Raw genomic sequence first — 18,799 nt, 5'->3', positions numbered from 1 at the left:
ACGTACCGGTCTGAACGTACAGGTCTGAACGTACAGGTCTGAACGTACAGGTCTGAACGTACAGGTCTGAACGTACAGGTCTGAACGTACAGGTCTGAACGTACAGGTCTGAACGTACAGGTCTGAATGTACAGGTCTGAATGTACAGGTCTGAACGTAAAGGTCTGAACGTACCGGTCTGAACGTACAGGTCTGAACGTACAGGTCTGAACGTACAGGTCTGAACGTACAGGTCTGAACGTACAGGTCTGAATGTACAGGTCTGAATGCACAGGTCTGAATGTACAGGTCTGAATGTACAGGTCTGAACGTACAGGTCTGAACGTACAGGTCTGAACGTACAGGTCTGAACGTACAGGTCTGAATGTACAGGTCTGAAAGTAAAGGTCTGAACGTACAGGTCTGAACGTACAGGTCTGAATGTACAGGTCTGAACGTACAGGAACGTTTGTGTTGTCTCACGACGTTCGTGCTCGTCAGGCTAAGACTCCCTGAGGCTCACTAATTGCCACGAACGGTATTGCTTGTTCTTGCCAATTGAGTACATGTAGAGTGTCGACACAAGAGGTTATGTACGAGTGCAGTACATCCCAAGATGATGCTTATTGGTCATCCAGAGTCCAGCTGAAGAACTCTACAGGCGAGCAAGTGACGGGTCGTCTGCGACGGGTAGTCCCTCAGACCTGAGTGTGACGGGTCGTCCCTCAGACCAGAGTGTGACGGGTCGTCCCTCAGACCTGAGTGTGACGGGTCGTCCCGTCACACACCACGCTAACGGAACAGTAACTTCCTGTCACACGGCACTGTGGTAAACACAGTCACGTGACCTGCAAAGCATCGTCGACGGGTATGACGTCAGAGATCTGCATCCCCCGCCATCTCGTTGGACCCAAAATAAATATATATGCAAATACAGATACAACTAAATACCAAACTTATTACGCGAGTTGGTACATATTAACACATAATATTCCCTTTGCTGGTTGTGGGTGAGTGCGACTCGGAAATAAAAAAATAATATTATAAAGGCTTGTGGAATCTTAACATAATTCTACCTCACCTTCTTGAGAACTGAGAGCCATACCAAGTAGACAATCGACTTGAGAATGGTCCAGGACGGACCGAAACGTCGTCGTCCCTTCACCTTCTAGTGTGTGGTCTGGTCAACATACCAAGTAGCAACAAGCTCGCCCGAAGACCAGGTCAACAAACACCCCTTTTTGTTACTTAGCCGCCCCGGGTAACGGAACACCAGCCTCTCCACCTCCACATGTCAATCACCGCCAACTGCTCCTTCATTCACTTTAAGATCAATATCGTTGTCTCACTTGCGAAGCACGGCCCGATATCCCTCCCTACACCCTACTCCCCTCCCTGGACATTCATCCCAAGTCCCACAACCCCCGGTGATTCACCTCTCTTGACATGGCATGTTCTTATTAACTGTTCCACGGTCCCTGGCCTCAAGCTGACTAATGCTGGCACTGTCCTGGCTCCCAGAGGCATCCGCCATAGGCACCGGATTAGTCCCGTGCCACCAGCTGATTCGCCTTGCCCATCACCAGCGATCATCTCCTCTCTGTCTCTCTCTGTCTCTCTCTCTCTCTCTCTCTCTCTCTCTCTCTCTCTCTCTCTCTCTCTCTCTCTCTTTCACTCTTGCCTCCACTACCACACGTCATTCCTGGCCTTCTTTGACCTCACTACCACACGCGTCCTCGGGTCTGCACCGCTCCTGTGTGTCAAGCGTCTGCTCCTGCTACTTGAGTCTGCTCCTGGAGCCTCCTTGCAGATGAAACACTGAGCAGCAAAACAAGCAGACAAAGGTAACAGAGAAAGGATTACTTATACACTCTCGCACCCGTTCCATCATCGTCCACAGGAAAGGTGCTCTCTCTCTCTCTCTCTCTCTCTCTCTCTCTCTCTCTCTCTCTCTCTCTCTCTCTCTCTCTCTCTCTCTCTCTCTCTCTCTCTCAGAGGACCTTACCAGACCTCCAAGAGAATCTGTTTTCATTTTGAGAGCTGGCTGGGATCCCTGGCTTTCATCTCTCTTATTTCGGTATTTAGATTAATGACACTATTCTAGGATATAAAATACACACATTTATACACACACACACACACACACACACACACACACACACACACACACACACACACACATACATAAGAAAATTTACTTTCGCAAACAGAGTGGTAGACGGTTTTAACAAGTTAGGTGAGAAGGTGGTGGAGGCCAAGACCGTCAGTAGTTTCAAAGCGTTATATGACAAAGAGTGCTGGGAAGACGGGTCACCACGAGCGTAGTTCTCATCCTGTAACTACACTTAGGTAATTACATACACACGAAGCTGGAGAAGGCTCAAAGTTATGCCATTAGACTAGTCCCAGAACTAAGCAGCATAAGTTACGCGGAAAGGCTGCGCGAATTGCACCTCACGTTGCTGGAAGACAGAAGAGTTCGGGGAGACATGATTACCACATACAAAATTCTCAGGGGAATTGACATGTTAGATAAGATTATTTAGTATGCGTGGTAAGCGAACAAGGGGACACAAGTGGAGACCGAGTACTCAAATGAGCCACAGGGACGTTAGAAAGAACTTTTTCAGTGTCAGAGTAGTTAACAGGTGGAATGCATTAGGCAGTGATGTGATGGAGGCTGACTTCATATACAGATTCAAATGTAGATATGAGAGAGCCCAGTAGGCTTAGGAATCTGTACATCAGTTGATTGACGGTTAAGAGGCGGGACCAAAGAGTTAAGAGCTTAACCCCCGCAAGCACAATTAGGTGAGTACACACATACAAACCCCCCCCCCCACACACACTCACATACAAAGACCCAGGCACACACACACACTCACACACACACATACAAAGACCTCCCCCCACACACACACACATAGAAAGACACACACACACACACACACACACACACACACACACACACACACACACACACACACATACAAAGCCCCCCCCCCCACACACACACACATACAAAGACCTCCCCCACACACACACACATACAAAGACCCCCCCCCCCACACACACACATACAAAGACCTCCCCCACACACACACACACATACAAAGACCCCCCCCACACACACACATACAAAGACCCCCCCCCACACACACACATACAAAGACCTCCCCCACACACACACACATACAAAGACCCCCCCCCACACACACACACATACAAAGACCCCCCCCCCCACACACACACACATACAAAGCCCCCCCCCCCACACACACACACATACAAAGACCTTCCCCCCCCACACACACACACATACAAAGACCCCCCCCCCACACACACACACATACAAAGCCCCCCCCCCACACACACACACATACAAAGCCCCTCCCCCACACACACACACATACAAAGACCTTCCCCCCCCACACACACACATACAAAGACCCACTCACAGAAACATACAAAGACTCACACACACACCAAGAAGGAAAGGAAAAATCTATAGCGAAACTTGGGCTAGATTCTTTGTTCTGGGGTTTTGCAGAACTTTTAGTAATAAAGATTCACAGGTAAACAGGCCACTCCAGGGACTATTTTTTGCACTAGGAAAATTCGAGACAAAGTTTGGAAAATAGAGAGAAAGAAACACATTTTACACTGCAACTGGTTTTTGGTCCATTACTTTGTGTTTCCTTAGGGTTAACAGTGTCCGTAATATACATATATAATATATATATATATATATATATATATATATATATATATATATATATATATATATATATATATATATATACACACACACACACACACAAGAAAACAAGACCGAAGGATTGAAGCAACAATGAACAAAAATGCACGAATACAGGAATTATTACGAAGCAAAGAAAAGTAGTCAAACATCCCCCCCCCCTAACGATCTCTATAAATTACTCCCCTCTTCTCTGTCTAATCGAGTCTCCTCCCCCTCTGATTGAGCCTCCTTACCCATCCACTACACCCCTCCCCCCACATCCCTCTGATCACTCCGGGGGAATAATAATGGTGCCCTTTCTCCACGCAAACAGTCAGGCCGCTCCCGCCGCAGTCAGTACCCGGACAATAGCGGTCGATTTCTGTAGGAGGATGAGAACTGTGGACATATAGAGAGGCGGCATCAGAGTGGTCGTGATGGGTCAGTGGGTGAATCGCCATACAGGACTGTTTGCTCCCAGCGACGTGCCAGGTACGTGGGTCAGAAGTCATGGGGTGCCGGGTAGTGAGGTACACTATATGTAGCTTTCATGTGTAGGTTAAGGGTCCTGTCATGTTCAGATAAGTCGTAAGTGTCACGACCATTTGCCTGCGTGAGTGGCTCCTTTGAGCTGGCGAATCGTTCCTGCGAGCTAGCGAACCCCTCCTGCGAGCTAGCGAACCGCTCCTGCGAGCTAGCGAACCGCTCCTGCGAGCTAGCGAACCCCTCCTGTGAGCTAGCGAACCGCTCCTGCGAGCTAGCGAACCCCTCCTGTGAGCTAGCGAACCCCTCCTGCGAGCTAGCGAACCGCTCCTGTGAGCTAGCGAACCGCTCCTGTGAGCTAGCGAACCCCTCCTGTGAGCTAGCGAACCCCTCCTGCGAGCTAGCGAACCGCTCCTGTGAGCTAGCGAACCGCTCCTGCGAGCTAGCGAACCGCTCCTGTGAGCTAGCGAACCGCTCTCGTGCTGGACTGACGTGCTAAGTGGAATATAATAATGATTGAACTTTTGTGCGAAACAGAGGGAATGACACGCAACTTAATCAGTGTGGAAACATTCACCTTAATATTATGGAGAGCTTGACTTTGCTATTGACTCTACAATGGGATGAAAACTGCCACATGCATAAATTCCTCTCCTTCTCGAACCTACTGCTGTCACCAGCTTCATCAGCCTCATTATCTCCATCAATGTTCACTCATCTCTCTCTCCCTCCTTCCCTTTCATCTCACACTTACCCTCGTCTTCAGACCCTCTTCATCCTTAATAATAGCCTTACAATACTCTAAGCAATTGCAAACTAGAAACACCTCCACAACTCCTGTTGTTGACTTTGCAGCATCCCGAGCAGTTGCACGCTTAAAATACCCACCCCCCTTATCCGCCTGCCACCCCCCTGGCTTTTGTTCTAAAATCTCCCATGTCACTTTCTCGAAAATCTCCCCACAAACACAATCCAGCCTGGACTAGAGACAAACAGACCCATATGAAGGAGCCAGACCAATAAGCTTCTCACAATTCCAGCCAATCCCGCTTTCCCCCCCAACCCCTTCCCACTCTTGTATTGGTCCCATAACTCTTCTAAAACCGTCAGTCTCTCTCCCACCTCAAGCGATTGTGTCCCAGAACCATCCAATTCAACAGCGACTCTGCTGTCTCGAGCCACATGTGCAGCCACAAACATGTGGCAGAATTATCGGTGAAAATTATAGATGTATAACGTTGTGTACTGAGGGAATGGGGAGTTTACTGCGGCCCCGATAATTTGGTTTGAGATTTCCAAGGTCAAATTCCGCTGACGTATTTTCAGGACATTATTTTGTCTTCCTCGTTCCCGGGAACCGAGGGTGTCTTACTTGTTCTTACTATAAGGTGTGAAGGATAGATGAAATTGTTTATGTAATAATCTAAGATGAGGTCTGATACAGACCTTTTGTGCCCTCTGTAATGTTTTTTTGCGCTACCGCTCACAGGATGAGTATGTAGTGCACAATAAACTAGCCGCCTTCGGCGGCAACAATCAAACCAATCAATCTTACTTGTTACAAGACGCTCCACAGCATTTGCTTGCTAACCAGAAGCGAATTTAGCTTATATATTACTTGGACGGTCTCAGTTGGAAGTGAAGCAATTTTTGCTTTGTAAATCATGGCAAATACGGTACAGTACAAGCGCAGTACTCCGCTCACCTCGTCCTATAACCGTAGTCGCCTCGCTCCTGACCTTTGTATAATTATTTAAAATAGAAATACTGAATAAAACTTTCATCCCTACTCTAATTATCTGCAGTGTTTCGCTCAATAGCAAACAATAAATAGTTTGCCTGCTAAATTTATCACGGCGAGAATGGCTTGGTGGAGATACACACTATTTTGTTATTAATGTCAAGAGTTGTTTATATATTTGTTAGGCAAAATAGAAAGCAGTTTTGTTCCCATCTCGGTAATTATTGTCACTAAAATGTGAGCTGTGTGAAAAGGGTTATGGGGCACATTTTTAGATTTTTTTTTTTTGGTTAACGAAGGCATAAATTTTCACGAGCCCAACAGTCATATATAACTGGCTTTGGTCGCTATGAGAGTTTGTAGCGGGTCAAATGTGACTAAGCCACTCTCTCTCACTCTCTCTCTCAGTGTCTCTCAGTTTCTCTCAGTCTCTCTCTCTCTCTCTCTCTCTCTCTCTCTCTCTCTCTCTCTCTCTCTCTCTCTCTCTCTCTCTCTCTCTCTCTCTCTCAGTCTCTCTCTCTCTCTCTTCTGCCCATACTGTTGATACTATGTGTGAAACTAGTTTCAGCCACTTCCCCTTTCAGCTACCATTCTGCTCCTACCCTGACTCTTACTGTAACGCTTTTCAACAACCATATTGGTCGTCTTACGTTCAAGTCTCCACCCGCGTCCTTTCCTCGTGTCTACATTTGAAACTGTGTATGGAGACAGCCTCCACTACATCACTGCCTAATGCACTTCAGTGTATGTATGGTTGAGGGCGTTTTGTATGTGAATGTGTGCAAGAGCAAAGATGGAGATCACGATGTGGGGAAGCGGTCCCCTCGCAATCAGAGGAGCGTGTTGATTGGTGGAAGCAGAAATGTAAACAGAACAGGGGAGATGAATTGATGGACGGAGAGGAGAGCTGAGACTGGCTAGATAGAAAGGATAAGATATATATATATATATATATATATATATATATATATATATATATATATATATATATATATATATATATATATATATATATATGTCGTACCTAGTAGCCAGAACGCACTTCTCAGCCTACTATGCAAGGCCCGATTTGCCTAATAAGCCAAGTTTTCATGAATTAATTGTTTTTCGACTACCTAACCTACCTAACCTAACCTAACCTAACTTTTTCGGCTACCTAACCTAACCTAACCTATAAAGATAGGTTAGGTTAGGTTAGGTAGGGTTGGTTAGGTTTGGTCATATATCTACGTTAATTTTAACTCCAATTAAAAAAATTGACCTCATACATAATGAAATGGGTAGCTTTATCATTTCATAAAAAAAAATTAGAGAAAATATATTAATTCAGGAAAACTTGGCTTATTGGGCAAATCTGGCCTTGCATAGTAGGCCAAAAAGTGCATTCTGGCTACTAGGTACGACATATATATATATATGGACTCTGGCGCTATGGACTCTTGACACAGGACTGTGGCGCTGGACCGGGCCACTATACTGTTGACTGTTTTACATGTAAATGTCAGTATTCCCATAGTATTTGCCCTTTGTTCCTGCCCCCCACCCCCCCTGGCCTTCCTGTTTGGGCCCACAGCGACCTCCGTTGTTTTGAATATGGCGTAAAAGCATGTATGCCAAATCTGAATAATGTACATATTTCTGTCTTTGATATTATGGCGAGGTAACACCAACACCACTCTAAGTAACAGTGGCAACACTGTGTTGAATGGTGTTCATAATTTCTTTCCTGTTCAGAGTGGGGCTTTATCGGTCACGCGGTTCTCGAACCGTTGCTCTTCGCGTTGGTTGCTTGAAGGTCATTTGGCTCCTTCAAGACCGTTAATGGTCTGCTTCAAGACCGTTAATGGTCTGCTTCAAGACCGTTAATGGTCTGCTTCAAGACCGTTAATGGTCTGCTTCAAGATCGTTAATTGGCTGCTTCAAGATCGTTAATTGGCTGCTTCAAGACCGTTAATTGGCTGCTTCAAGACCGTTAATTGGCTGCTTCAAGATCGTTAATTGGCTGCTTCAAGACCGTTAATTGGCTGCTTCAAGACCGTTAATGGTCTGCTTCAAGACCGTTAATGGTCTGCTTCAAGACCGTTAATGGTCTGCTTCAAGACCGTTAATTGGCTGCTTCAAGATCGTTAATTGGCTGCTTCAAGACCGTTAATGGTCTGCTTCAAGACCGTTAATGGTCTGCTTCAAGACCGTTAATGGTCTGCTTCAAGACCGTTAATGGTCTGCTTCAAGACCGTTAATGGTCTGCTTCAAGACCGTTAATTGGCTGCTTCAAGACCGTTAATGGTCTGCTTCAAGACCGTTAATGGTCTGCTTCAAGACCGTTAATTGGCTGCTTCAAGACCGTTAATGGTCTGCTTCAAGACCGTTAATGGTCTGCTTCAAGACCGTTAATTGGCTGCTTCAAGACCGTTAATGGTCTGCTTCAAGACCGCTCCCTATTCCCAACTCCAGTATATACTTATACTGCACAATACACAGTATAGAGTATATTACATATGCATATTCAAAAAGAATATATATATATATATATATATATATATATATATATATATATATATATATATACAGTGCTGAGCATGCAACATATAGATTTTCAATACACAGTATGGAACATATCGTTCAGAACGTGCAGTAGTCAGTACACGGTATATATAACTCGTATTGTGTCCCACACTCCCATTATATCCACCAAAACCTGTATTTTAGTTCAACTTAATTAAATTGACTGAAATAGAATGAATCTTTTTATACCATTTGGCTGTGTACCAGAAAGGTCATCCGACAGCAATTGTGTTGACAGTGTTCTCTCTCTCTCTCTCTCTCTGTCTCTCTCTCTCTCTCTGTCTCTCTCTCTCTCTCTCTCTCTCTCTCTCTCTCTCTCTCTCTCTCTCTCTCTCTCTCTCTCTCTCTCTCTCTCTCTGTACTACCTTATTAGTACTTGAGCTTGGGCCCCACCTCTGACCTGCCAGTCAACAGGTGTGGAAGTGTCTTAGCCTATTGGGCTCTATATCATATCTCCATTTTCACCTAGGAGGCCTGGTCGAGGACCGGGCCGCGGGGACGCTAAGCCCTGAAATCCTAGCAAGGTAAGGTAGCTTCTCCCTCCCTCGGGCATAAACCCCCGAATTAAACGTTAGCAACAGGTTTCAACCACACGGGTTAAGTCCTTTACACCCCAGAAAGTAATCTCCGCTACCTTGCCACCCGATATAAACACAAACTCACGGTCCGCCCTGGTTGACTGTGCTCAGTCAACCAGGAGGCCTGGTTGACCGTGCTGTCAGTCAACCAGGAGGCCTGGTTGACCGTGCTGTCAGTCAACCAGGCGGCCTGGTTGACCGTGCTGTCAGTCAACCAGGAGGCCTGGTTGACCGTGCTCAGTCAACCAGGAGGCCTGGTTGACCGTGCTCAGTCAACCAGGAGGCCTGGTTGACCATGCTGTCAGTCAACCAGGAGGCCTGGTTGACCGTGCTGTCAGTCAACCAGGAGGCCTGGTTGACCGTGCTGTCAGTCAACCAGGAGGCCTGGTTGACCGTGCTGTCAGTCAACCAGGAGGCCTGGTTGACCATGCTGTCAGTCAACCAGGAGGCCTGGTTGACCGTGCTGTCAGTCAACCAGGAGGCCTGGTTGACCGTGCTCAGTCAACCAGGAGGCCTGGTTGACCGTGCTGTCAGTCAACCAGGAGGCCTGGTTGACCGTGCTGTCAGTCAACCAGGCGGCCTGGTTGACCGTGCTGTCAGTCAACCAGGAGGCCTGGTTGACCGTGCTCAGTCAACCAGGAGGCCTGGTTGACCGTGCTCAGTCAACCAGGAGGCCTGGTTGACCATGCTGTCAGTCAACCAGGAGGCCTGGTTGACCGTGCTGTCAGTCAACCAGGAGGCCTGGTTGACCGTGCTGTCAGTCAACCAGGAGGCCTGGTTGACCGTGCTGTCAGTCAACCAGGAGGCCTGGTGGACCATGCTGTCAGTCAACCAGGAGGCCTGGTTGACCGTGCTGTCAGTCAACCAGGAGGCCTGGTTGACCATGCTGTCAGTCAACCAGGAGGCCTGGTTGACCATGCTGTCAGTCAACCAGGCGGCCTGGTTGACCGTGCTGTCAGTCAACCAGGAGGCCTGGTTGACCGTGCTGTCAGTCAACCAGGAGGCCTGGTTGACCATACCGTCAGTCAACCAGGAGGCCTGGTTGACCATGCTGTCAGTCAACCAGGAGGTCAAGTTGACCTGGACCGGGCCACGGGAACCTTACCCCCGATAGACTGACACTGTCAAAGACAAAGACTGACAAAGAAATGACACTGACGTCATTTCTTTGTTTAAGTGGACAGTTAGAATCCAGGGGCCAGATTCATGAAGCAGTTACGCAAGCACTTACGAACCTGGGGCCAGATTCACGAAGCAGTTACGCAAGCACTTACGAACCTGGGGCCAGATTCACGAAGCAGTTACGCAAGCACTTACGAACCTGGGGCCAGATTCACGAAGCAGTTACGCAAGTACTTACGAACCTGGGGCCAGATTCACGAAGCAGTTACGCAAGTACTTACTAACCTGGGGCCAGATTCACGAAGCAGTTACGCAAGTACTTACGAACCTGGGGCCAGATTCACGAAGCAGTTACGCAAGTACTTACGAACCTGGGGCCAGATTTACGAAGCAGCTACGCAAGTACTTACTAACCTGGGGCCAGATTCACGAAGCAGTTACGCAAGTACTTACGAACCTGGAGCCAGATTCACGAAGCAGTTACGCAAGCACTTACGAACCTGTACATCTTTTCTCAATTTTTGGCGGCTTTGTTTACAATTATAATTAAACAGTTAACGAGCTCCGAAGCACCAGGAGGCTGTTTATAACAATAACAACAGTTGATTGGCAAGTTTTCATGCTTGTAAACTGTTTAATAAATGTAACCAAAGCCGTCAAAGATTGAGGAAAGATGTACACGTTCGTGAGTACTTGCGTAACAGCTTCGTGAATCTGGCCCCAGGTTCGTAAGTACTTGCGTAACAGCTTCGTGAATCTGGCCCCAGGTTCGTAAGTACTTGCGTAACAGCTTCGTGAATCTGGCCCCAGACTCCATCCAGATTAGTGGCCAGACTGACTGGTGAAAGGGAAGTTAACTATGAGAAGAAAGCACCAAGCCATTAAGACTATATAACACTTGGAAGGGATCAGGATAAGGATTTGGGATGGGACGGGGGGGACAGGAATGGTGCCCAACCACTTGGACGGTCGGGGATTGAACGCCGACCTGCATTAAGCTCTACCGTCGCTCTACCGTCCAGTCTGCTTGCAGGTGAAAGCCAGCTTTTCTGAACGGCTGCATGAAGTGTACAGCTCTTACTATTAAGAAAATCCGTAAGAGCCGTGATAAGGATTCGAACCTATGCGCTGGGTGTTCTCAGGCTCCAGACAACCAGGCTACGACATGGTCCAAAGAATTGCAACCTGGGATACTTTAAATTATTATTATTATTATTATTATTATTATTATTATTGCCTTCTCTCTGCGTCGCTATCATTATCAGTCTCTGCCTGCTCCTCCCTCTTTATCACGTGTCTATAATGTCCTCCTCATCACCATACCTCTCCCTGCTCTCCTATCATTACTTCCTCTCATCTCCATTTGCCTGAGTCCTCCTTTATCACCATTATTCGCGGTTATTACCTGGTTCGCCTTGTTTATTGGGTGATATTTCCTGTTCGTTATCGTCGCCCTTCACGTGATAAATTGTGGGAACTCCGACCTTGTTAGCTCCTTCAGAGGGAGAGAGAGAGGGAGAGAGAGAGAGGGAGAGAGAGAGAGAGAGAGAAAGAGAGAGAGAGAGAGAGAGGGAGAGGGAAGAATATCAAGGGAGGTAGAGAGAGGCACAAGGAGACAAAGAATAATATTTGTGACTTACATCTTTATCCAACATCTGACTGACACACCTGTATCCAACATCTGACACTCACACCTGTACCCAACATCTGACACTCACACCTGTATCCAACATCTGACACTCACACCTGTACCCAACATCTGACACTCACACCTGTATCCAACATCTGACACTCACACCTGTATCCAACATCTGACACTTACACCTGTATCCAACATCTGACACTCACACCTGTATCCAACATCTGACACTCACACCTGTATCCAACATCTGACACTCACACCTGTATCCAACATCTGACACTCACACCTGTATCCAACATTTGACACTCACACCTGTATCCAACATCTGACACTCACACCTGTATCCAACATCTGACACTCACACCTGTATCCAACATCTGACACTCACACCTGTATCCAACATCTGACACTCACACCTGTACCCAACATCTGACACTCACACCTGTACCCTACATCTGACACTCACACCTGTACCCAACATCTGACACTCACACCTGTATCCAACATCTGACACTCACACCTGTACCCAACATCTGACACTCACACCTGTACCCAACATCTGACACTCACACCTGTGCCCTACATCTGACACTCACACCTGTACCCAACATCTGACACTCACACCTGTACCCAACAACTGACACATCTGTACCCAACAACTGACACACCTGTACCCAACAACTGACACACCTGTACCCAACAACTGACACACCTGTACCCAACATCTGACACTCACACCTGTACCCAACAACTGACACATCTGTACCCAACAACTGACACACCTGTACCCAACATCTGACACACCTGTACCCAATATACATGTCACTCCTCAGGAAATAAAACATGGACTTAAACACTCACAACAGACCAATAGATCACTCAAGCTTCACAAGGCTTCAACACCGGCTGAAGCTGAAGGGAAGAATCCCCATCTTTGCGGAGGTCCCACAAGAATATTGATCTACTTTAATCAACAAACAAATCCACAAGGGCCGTGACGAGGATTCGAACCTGCGTTTGTGAGCATCCCAGACTTTAAATCACAGTGTTAGTTACAACCAAAGCACGCTGGGAGGGACTTCTTCGGACGTAGAAGTCCGAATCCACTTACGAAACCTATATATCTTTCTTCAATCTTTGTTTACATGTATTAAACAGTTTGTGAGTTCCGAAGCCCTAGTGAGTTGTATATAACAATAACCAAGAGTTGTGAGGTTCCGAAGCGCGTCAACTGTTTATAATCGACGTAAGCAAAGTTTATAATAATTAAGGAAAGATGGACAGGTTTCGTTAAATGTGTGTCAGGAAAAAGGAATCCTTACAACGAAAAAAAAAGTAAAATCAACAGAGGTAAGAAAACAGAAAACGGAAAGAGAATATTTGGAGTGAGGGAGGAAATGACAGTGAATTGGTATGAGTGTTTGACGCATAGAAGATGGGATGAGGTACAGGGCACAGGTTAATTTTAAGCGACCAAAAGGGGAGAAAAAGAGAGGAAAATGGGAAACGTATTAAGTGGAGAGGGGAAACTAGAGAATATAAATATTGGGGCCTCGTAGCCTGGTGGATAGCGCGCAGGACTCGTAATTCTGTGGCGCGGGTTCGATTCCCGCACGAGGCAGAAACAAATGGGCAAAGTTTCTTTCACCCTGAATGCCCCTGTTACCTAGCAGTAAATAGGTACCTGGGAGTTAGTCAGCTGTCACTGGCTGCTTCCTGGGGGTGGAGGCCTGGTCGAGGACCGGGCCGCGGGGACACTAAAGCCCCGAAATCATCTCAAGATAACCTCAATATAAAGAAGAGACAGCGAAAAACTGACAACTTAAGAATGCTGTTATTATAGATTATAAAGATGTGAAGGATAGATGTAACTGTTAATGTAAAGATGTCCGCTGAGGTCTGATAAGACCATTTGTGCCCTCTGTAATCTCTTTTTTTTCCGCTACCGCTCACAGGATGGGTATGGGGTGCACAATAAACTACCACTCACAGGATGGGTATGGGGTGCACAATAAACTACCACTCACAGGATGGGTATGGGATGCACAATAAACTACCACTCACATAATGAGTATAGGGTGCACAATAAACTACCACTCACAGGATGGGTATGGGGTGCACAATAAACTACCACTCACAGGATGGGTATGGGATGCACAATAAACTACCACTCACATAATGAGTATGGAGTGCACAATAAACTACCGCTCACAGGATGAGTATGGGTGCACAATAAACTACCACTCACAGGATGAGTATAGGGTGCACAATAAACTACCACTCACAGGATGGGTATGGGGTGCACAATAAACTACCACTCACAGGATGGGTATGGGATGCACAATAAACTACCACTCACATAATGAGTATAGGGTGCACAATAAACTACCACTCACAGGATGGGTATGGGGTGCACAATAAACTACCGCTCACAGAATGAGTATGGGTGCACAATAAACTACCACTCACATAATGAGTATAGGGTGCACAATAAACTACCGCTCACAGGATGAGTATGGGGTGCACAATAAACTACCGCTCACAGGATGAGTATGGGTGCACAATAAACTACCACTCACAGAATGAGTATAGGGTGCACAATAAACTACCGCTCACAGGATGAGTATGGGTGCACAATAAACTACCACTCACAGGATGAGTATAGGGTGCACAATAAACTACCGCTCACAGGATGAGTATGGGGTGCACAATAAACTACCACTCACAGAATGAGTATGAGGTGCACAATAAACTACCGCTCACAGAATGAGTATGGGGTGCACAATAAACTACCACTCACAGGATGAGTATAGGGTGCACAATAAACTACCGCTCACAGAATGAGTATGGGGTGCACAATAAACTACCACTCACAGAATGAGTATGAGGTGCACAATAAACTACCGCTCACAGAATGAGTATGGGGTGCACAATAAACTACCACTCACAGAATGAGTATGGGGTGCACAATAAACTACCACTCACAGAATGAGTATGGGGTGCACAATAAACTATAACCGAGCGGTAGATATCATCCATCAATATATTAGAGCGAGAGACAGGGGGTGAAGGAATGTGAGAGCGATATATGAAAGAAAGAAGGAAGAGGTAAACAAGAGAGGGAGAGGCCCCCAGCCAGGCAGAGAGGCGCCGAGAGTGAGGGGAAGGGGAGGGGACCCCGAGCCCGTTGTCAAGGGAACCCTCCCTCAACCTCCCCTTAGATTCTTTTTACTAAGGGAGGGAGGGAGGGTAGGGAGAGAAGAAACGAAGGAGGGAGAGGAGAAAGGAGGGAGGGAAGGTGGGGAGGGAGAGGGAATTATCAAGGGGGGGGGGGGGGAAGCACCAAGCCATTAAGACTATATAGCACTTGGAAGGGCGGGGGGTCAGGATTTGGGATGGGACGGAGGGAAGGAATGGTGTCCAACCACTCGGATGATCGGTAGATTGAACACCGACCTGCATGAAGCGAGACCGTCGCTGTACCGTCCAGTCCAAGTGGTTGGGCACTTGGAAGGAGGGACGGAGGTGATGGACCCTCTGACCTGGCTCCACCTCGTCTGGTTAGAGCTTACATACAAAGAAACACCTAAGCTGGTTTACTGGTATACCTTAAACTCTGAGACGTCACGTAATCTGCCTCGGCTTGAGTTTACATTTCTTGTCTTTTCCTGCGTTATCCTAAGCTGCAAACAGCGGAAGTTTTACTTGACTTGACACGAAGTCGCCACCAGCGAGGTTACCTTGATGTCACGCGCCAGTATATGACAAGATATCACCCATGAACGGTGGAAATTTGATGTCAACCAACCCCCCCCCCCCACCACCAACCCCAGACGAACGGTATCATGAGATATAGATTACCATAAAAAAACTATTTTAAATCCGACGTAATAGATCTCAACCCTCATCCTCTAACCTAAATAACCTAAATAATCTTAATCTTTAACCTAAATAAACTCTATACGAGTTTACACGTAAACAGTGAGGCATGTCTAGGTGGCTCGATAAAGCATGACCTTTCCACCAACTTCACCTTTGCAATTTAAAGGAACAAAAAAAAAAAAAGATCCACAAGGAGGATGCGAGCATCCGCCGCGAAGAACATTCATGAAATTTTGATTAGAGTAAAGAGCAGGAGGAAGCTCCCTGAACACGGCAGCGACGACACAGAGGGGCAATGATGGCATGATATCTTCCAAAGGGATCGGCGACATGCTGCTATGTCAAAGTGGGGGGGGGGAGGAGAGGCAAGACTTGTCACATTCCTACTTGATGAGAGGGTTGTTTAAGCCTCTCTCTCTCTCTCTCTCTCTCTCTCTCTCTCTCTCTCTCTCTCTCTCTCTCTCTCTGTCTGTCTGTCTGTCTCTCTCTCTCTGTCTCTCTCTGTCTGTCTGTCTGTCTCTCTCTCTCTCGCTGTCTCTCTCTGTCTGTCTGTCTCTCTCTCTCTCTCTGTCTCTCTCTGTCTGTCTGTCTGTCTCTCTCTCTCTCGCTGTCTCTCTCTCTCTCTCTCTCTCTCTCTCTCTCTCTCTCTCTCTCTCTCTCTCTCTCTCTCTCTCTCTCTCTCTCCTCTCTCTCTCTTTCTCTCTCTTTCTCTCTCTTTCTCTGTCTGTCTCTGTCTCTCTGTCTCTATCTCTGTGTCTCTATCTCTGTGTCTCTATCTCTGTGTCTCTGTCTCTGTGTCTCTGTCTCTGTCTCTGTCTCTGTGTCTCTGTCTCTCTCTCCCTGTTCAGACTGCTGCCTGTGTTGGACGTTCAGTAAGTAAGTAATTATCAAAAGAAGGCACCAGGCCGGGAAGGCTATTGGACGTTCAGGATGATATCTCTTTTTTTGGCAGGGATATTCCTGCGTGTCGTGTGTCCCCGCCCACCCCGTGCGAGGAGCAGTGGGGAAAATTGACGGAAAATCCTCACATTAACATTTAACACAAGTTTCAATTTGCTTTTTAACAGCTTAACTAAAATGAGTTTAATTATGATTTGTTTACAAGGTGTCTTGTCTTCCTTGCACGAGGGTGAGTTGTTATCGTTGGGAAACAGAAAGTTAATTAAAGAAAAAGCTTCAGATTTAACGTTAAATATGCAAGAAAGTATGGCAGACCACAAGAATATGCAAGAAAGTATGGCAGACCACAAGAATATGCAAGAAAGTATGGCAGACCACAAGAATATGCGAGCATGGCAGACCGCAAGAATATGCGAGTATGGCAGACCGCAAGAATATGCAAGGAAGCATGGCAGACCGCAAGAATATGCAAGAAAGCATGGCAGACCACAAGAATATGCAAGAAAGCATGGCAGACCACAAGAATACGCAAGAAAGCATGGCAGACCACAAGAATATGCAAGAAAGCATGGCAGACCACAAGAATACGCAAGAAAGTATGGCAAACCACAAGAATACGCAAGAAAGCATGGCAGACCACAAGAATACGCAAGAAAGTATGGCAGACCGCAAGAATACGCAAGTATGGCAGACCACAAGAATACGCAAGAAAGTATGGCAGACCGCAAGAATACGCAAGAAAGTATGGCAGACCGCAAGAATACGCGAGTATGGCAGACCACAAGAATACGCAAGAAAGTATGGCAGACCGCAAGAATACGCGAGTATGGCAGACCGCAAGAATACGCAAGAAAGTATGGCAGACCGCAAGAATACGCAAGAAAGTATGGCAGACCGCAAGAATACGCAAGAAAGTATGGCAGACCGCAAGAATACGCGAGTATGGCAGACCACAAGAATATGCAAGTATGGCAGACTGCAAGAATATGCAAGTATGGCAGACCACAAGAATATGCAAGTATGGCAGACCGCAAGAATACGCAAGAAAGTATGGCAGACCGCAAGAATATGGAAGGAAGCATAGCAGACCGCAAGAATACGCAAGAAAGCATGGCAGACCGCAAGAATACGCAAGAAAGCATGACAGACCGCAAGAATACGCAAGAAAGCATGGCAGACCGCAAGAATATGCAAGAAAGCATGACAGACCGCAAGAATACGCAAGAAAGCATGGCAGACCGCAAGAATATGCAAGAAAGCATGGCAGACCACAAGAATACGCAAGAAAGCATGACAGACCGCAAGAATACGCAAGAAAGCATGGCAGACCGCAAGAATATGCAAGAAAGCATGGCAGACCGCAAGAATACGCAAGAAAGCATGACAGACCGCAAGAATACGCAAGAAAGCATGGCAGACCGCAAGAATACGCAAGAAAGCATGACAGACCGCAAGAATACGCAAGAAAGCATGGCAGACCGCAAGAATATGCAAGAAAGCATGGCAGACCGCAAGAATACGCAAGAAAGCATGGCAGACCGCAAGAATACGCAAGAAAGCATGGCAGACCGCAAGAATACGCAAGAAAGCATGGCAGACCGCAAGAATACGCAAGAAAGCATGGCAGACCGCAAGAATACGCAAGAAAGCATGGCAGACCGCAAGAATACGCAAGAAAGCATGGCAGACCGCAAGAATACGCAAGAAAGCATGGCAGACCGCAAGAATACGCAAGAAAGCATGGCAGACCGCAAGAATACGCAAGAAAGCATGGCAGACCGCAAGAATACGCAAGAAAGCATGGCAGACCGCAAGAATACAAGAACAACCAAAGCGGAGATAGGGTACCAGAGGGTCAGAAACGAGTACTTAAGAGTGCAACAGAAAACCGGTCACTTGAGAAAATAACATTTCAGATCAAGGAAAGACAACTCAAATGACTTCAAAGTCCCTATAAGGAGGCTGATAACAAGACAGGCGAAGAAACTGAAGATGAGAGAGGTTTAATTTACTGAGAACGATAAGGAAATGTGTGAAGAACTCAACAGGCATTTCCAGTAAGATTTTCACACTAAAAGAGGACGTTCCTCTACAGAGATGAATGATGTAAAACCACTGAAGGATCGTGAGGTAATTAGAAAAGATACAAGAAAGCAGTTTTAGGGTAG

The 18,799-nt window shown here is 46.7% G+C and overlaps 1 protein-coding gene across 1 annotated transcript; it reads left to right on the top strand.

The window, feature by feature from the left end:
• The first annotated feature begins 17,741 nt into the window (after window positions 1-17,741).
• LOC123749848 (dynein heavy chain-like protein 2) lies at window positions 17,742-18,539 on the top strand. Its single transcript, XM_045731971.2, has one exon. The coding sequence runs from the start codon at window positions 17,742-17,744 to the stop codon at window positions 18,537-18,539; it is 798 nt and encodes a 265-aa protein (XP_045587927.2).
• Window positions 18,540-18,799: the final 260 nt, after the last annotated feature.

Source organism: Procambarus clarkii, chromosome 29 (genome assembly GCF_040958095.1).
Source record: "Procambarus clarkii isolate CNS0578487 chromosome 29, FALCON_Pclarkii_2.0, whole genome shotgun sequence".
Taxonomy (NCBI): Eukaryota; Metazoa; Arthropoda; class Malacostraca; order Decapoda; family Cambaridae; genus Procambarus; species Procambarus clarkii.
The sequence above is the reverse complement of the archived record's forward strand: the minus strand, read 5'-3'. Positions and strand labels throughout refer to the sequence as shown.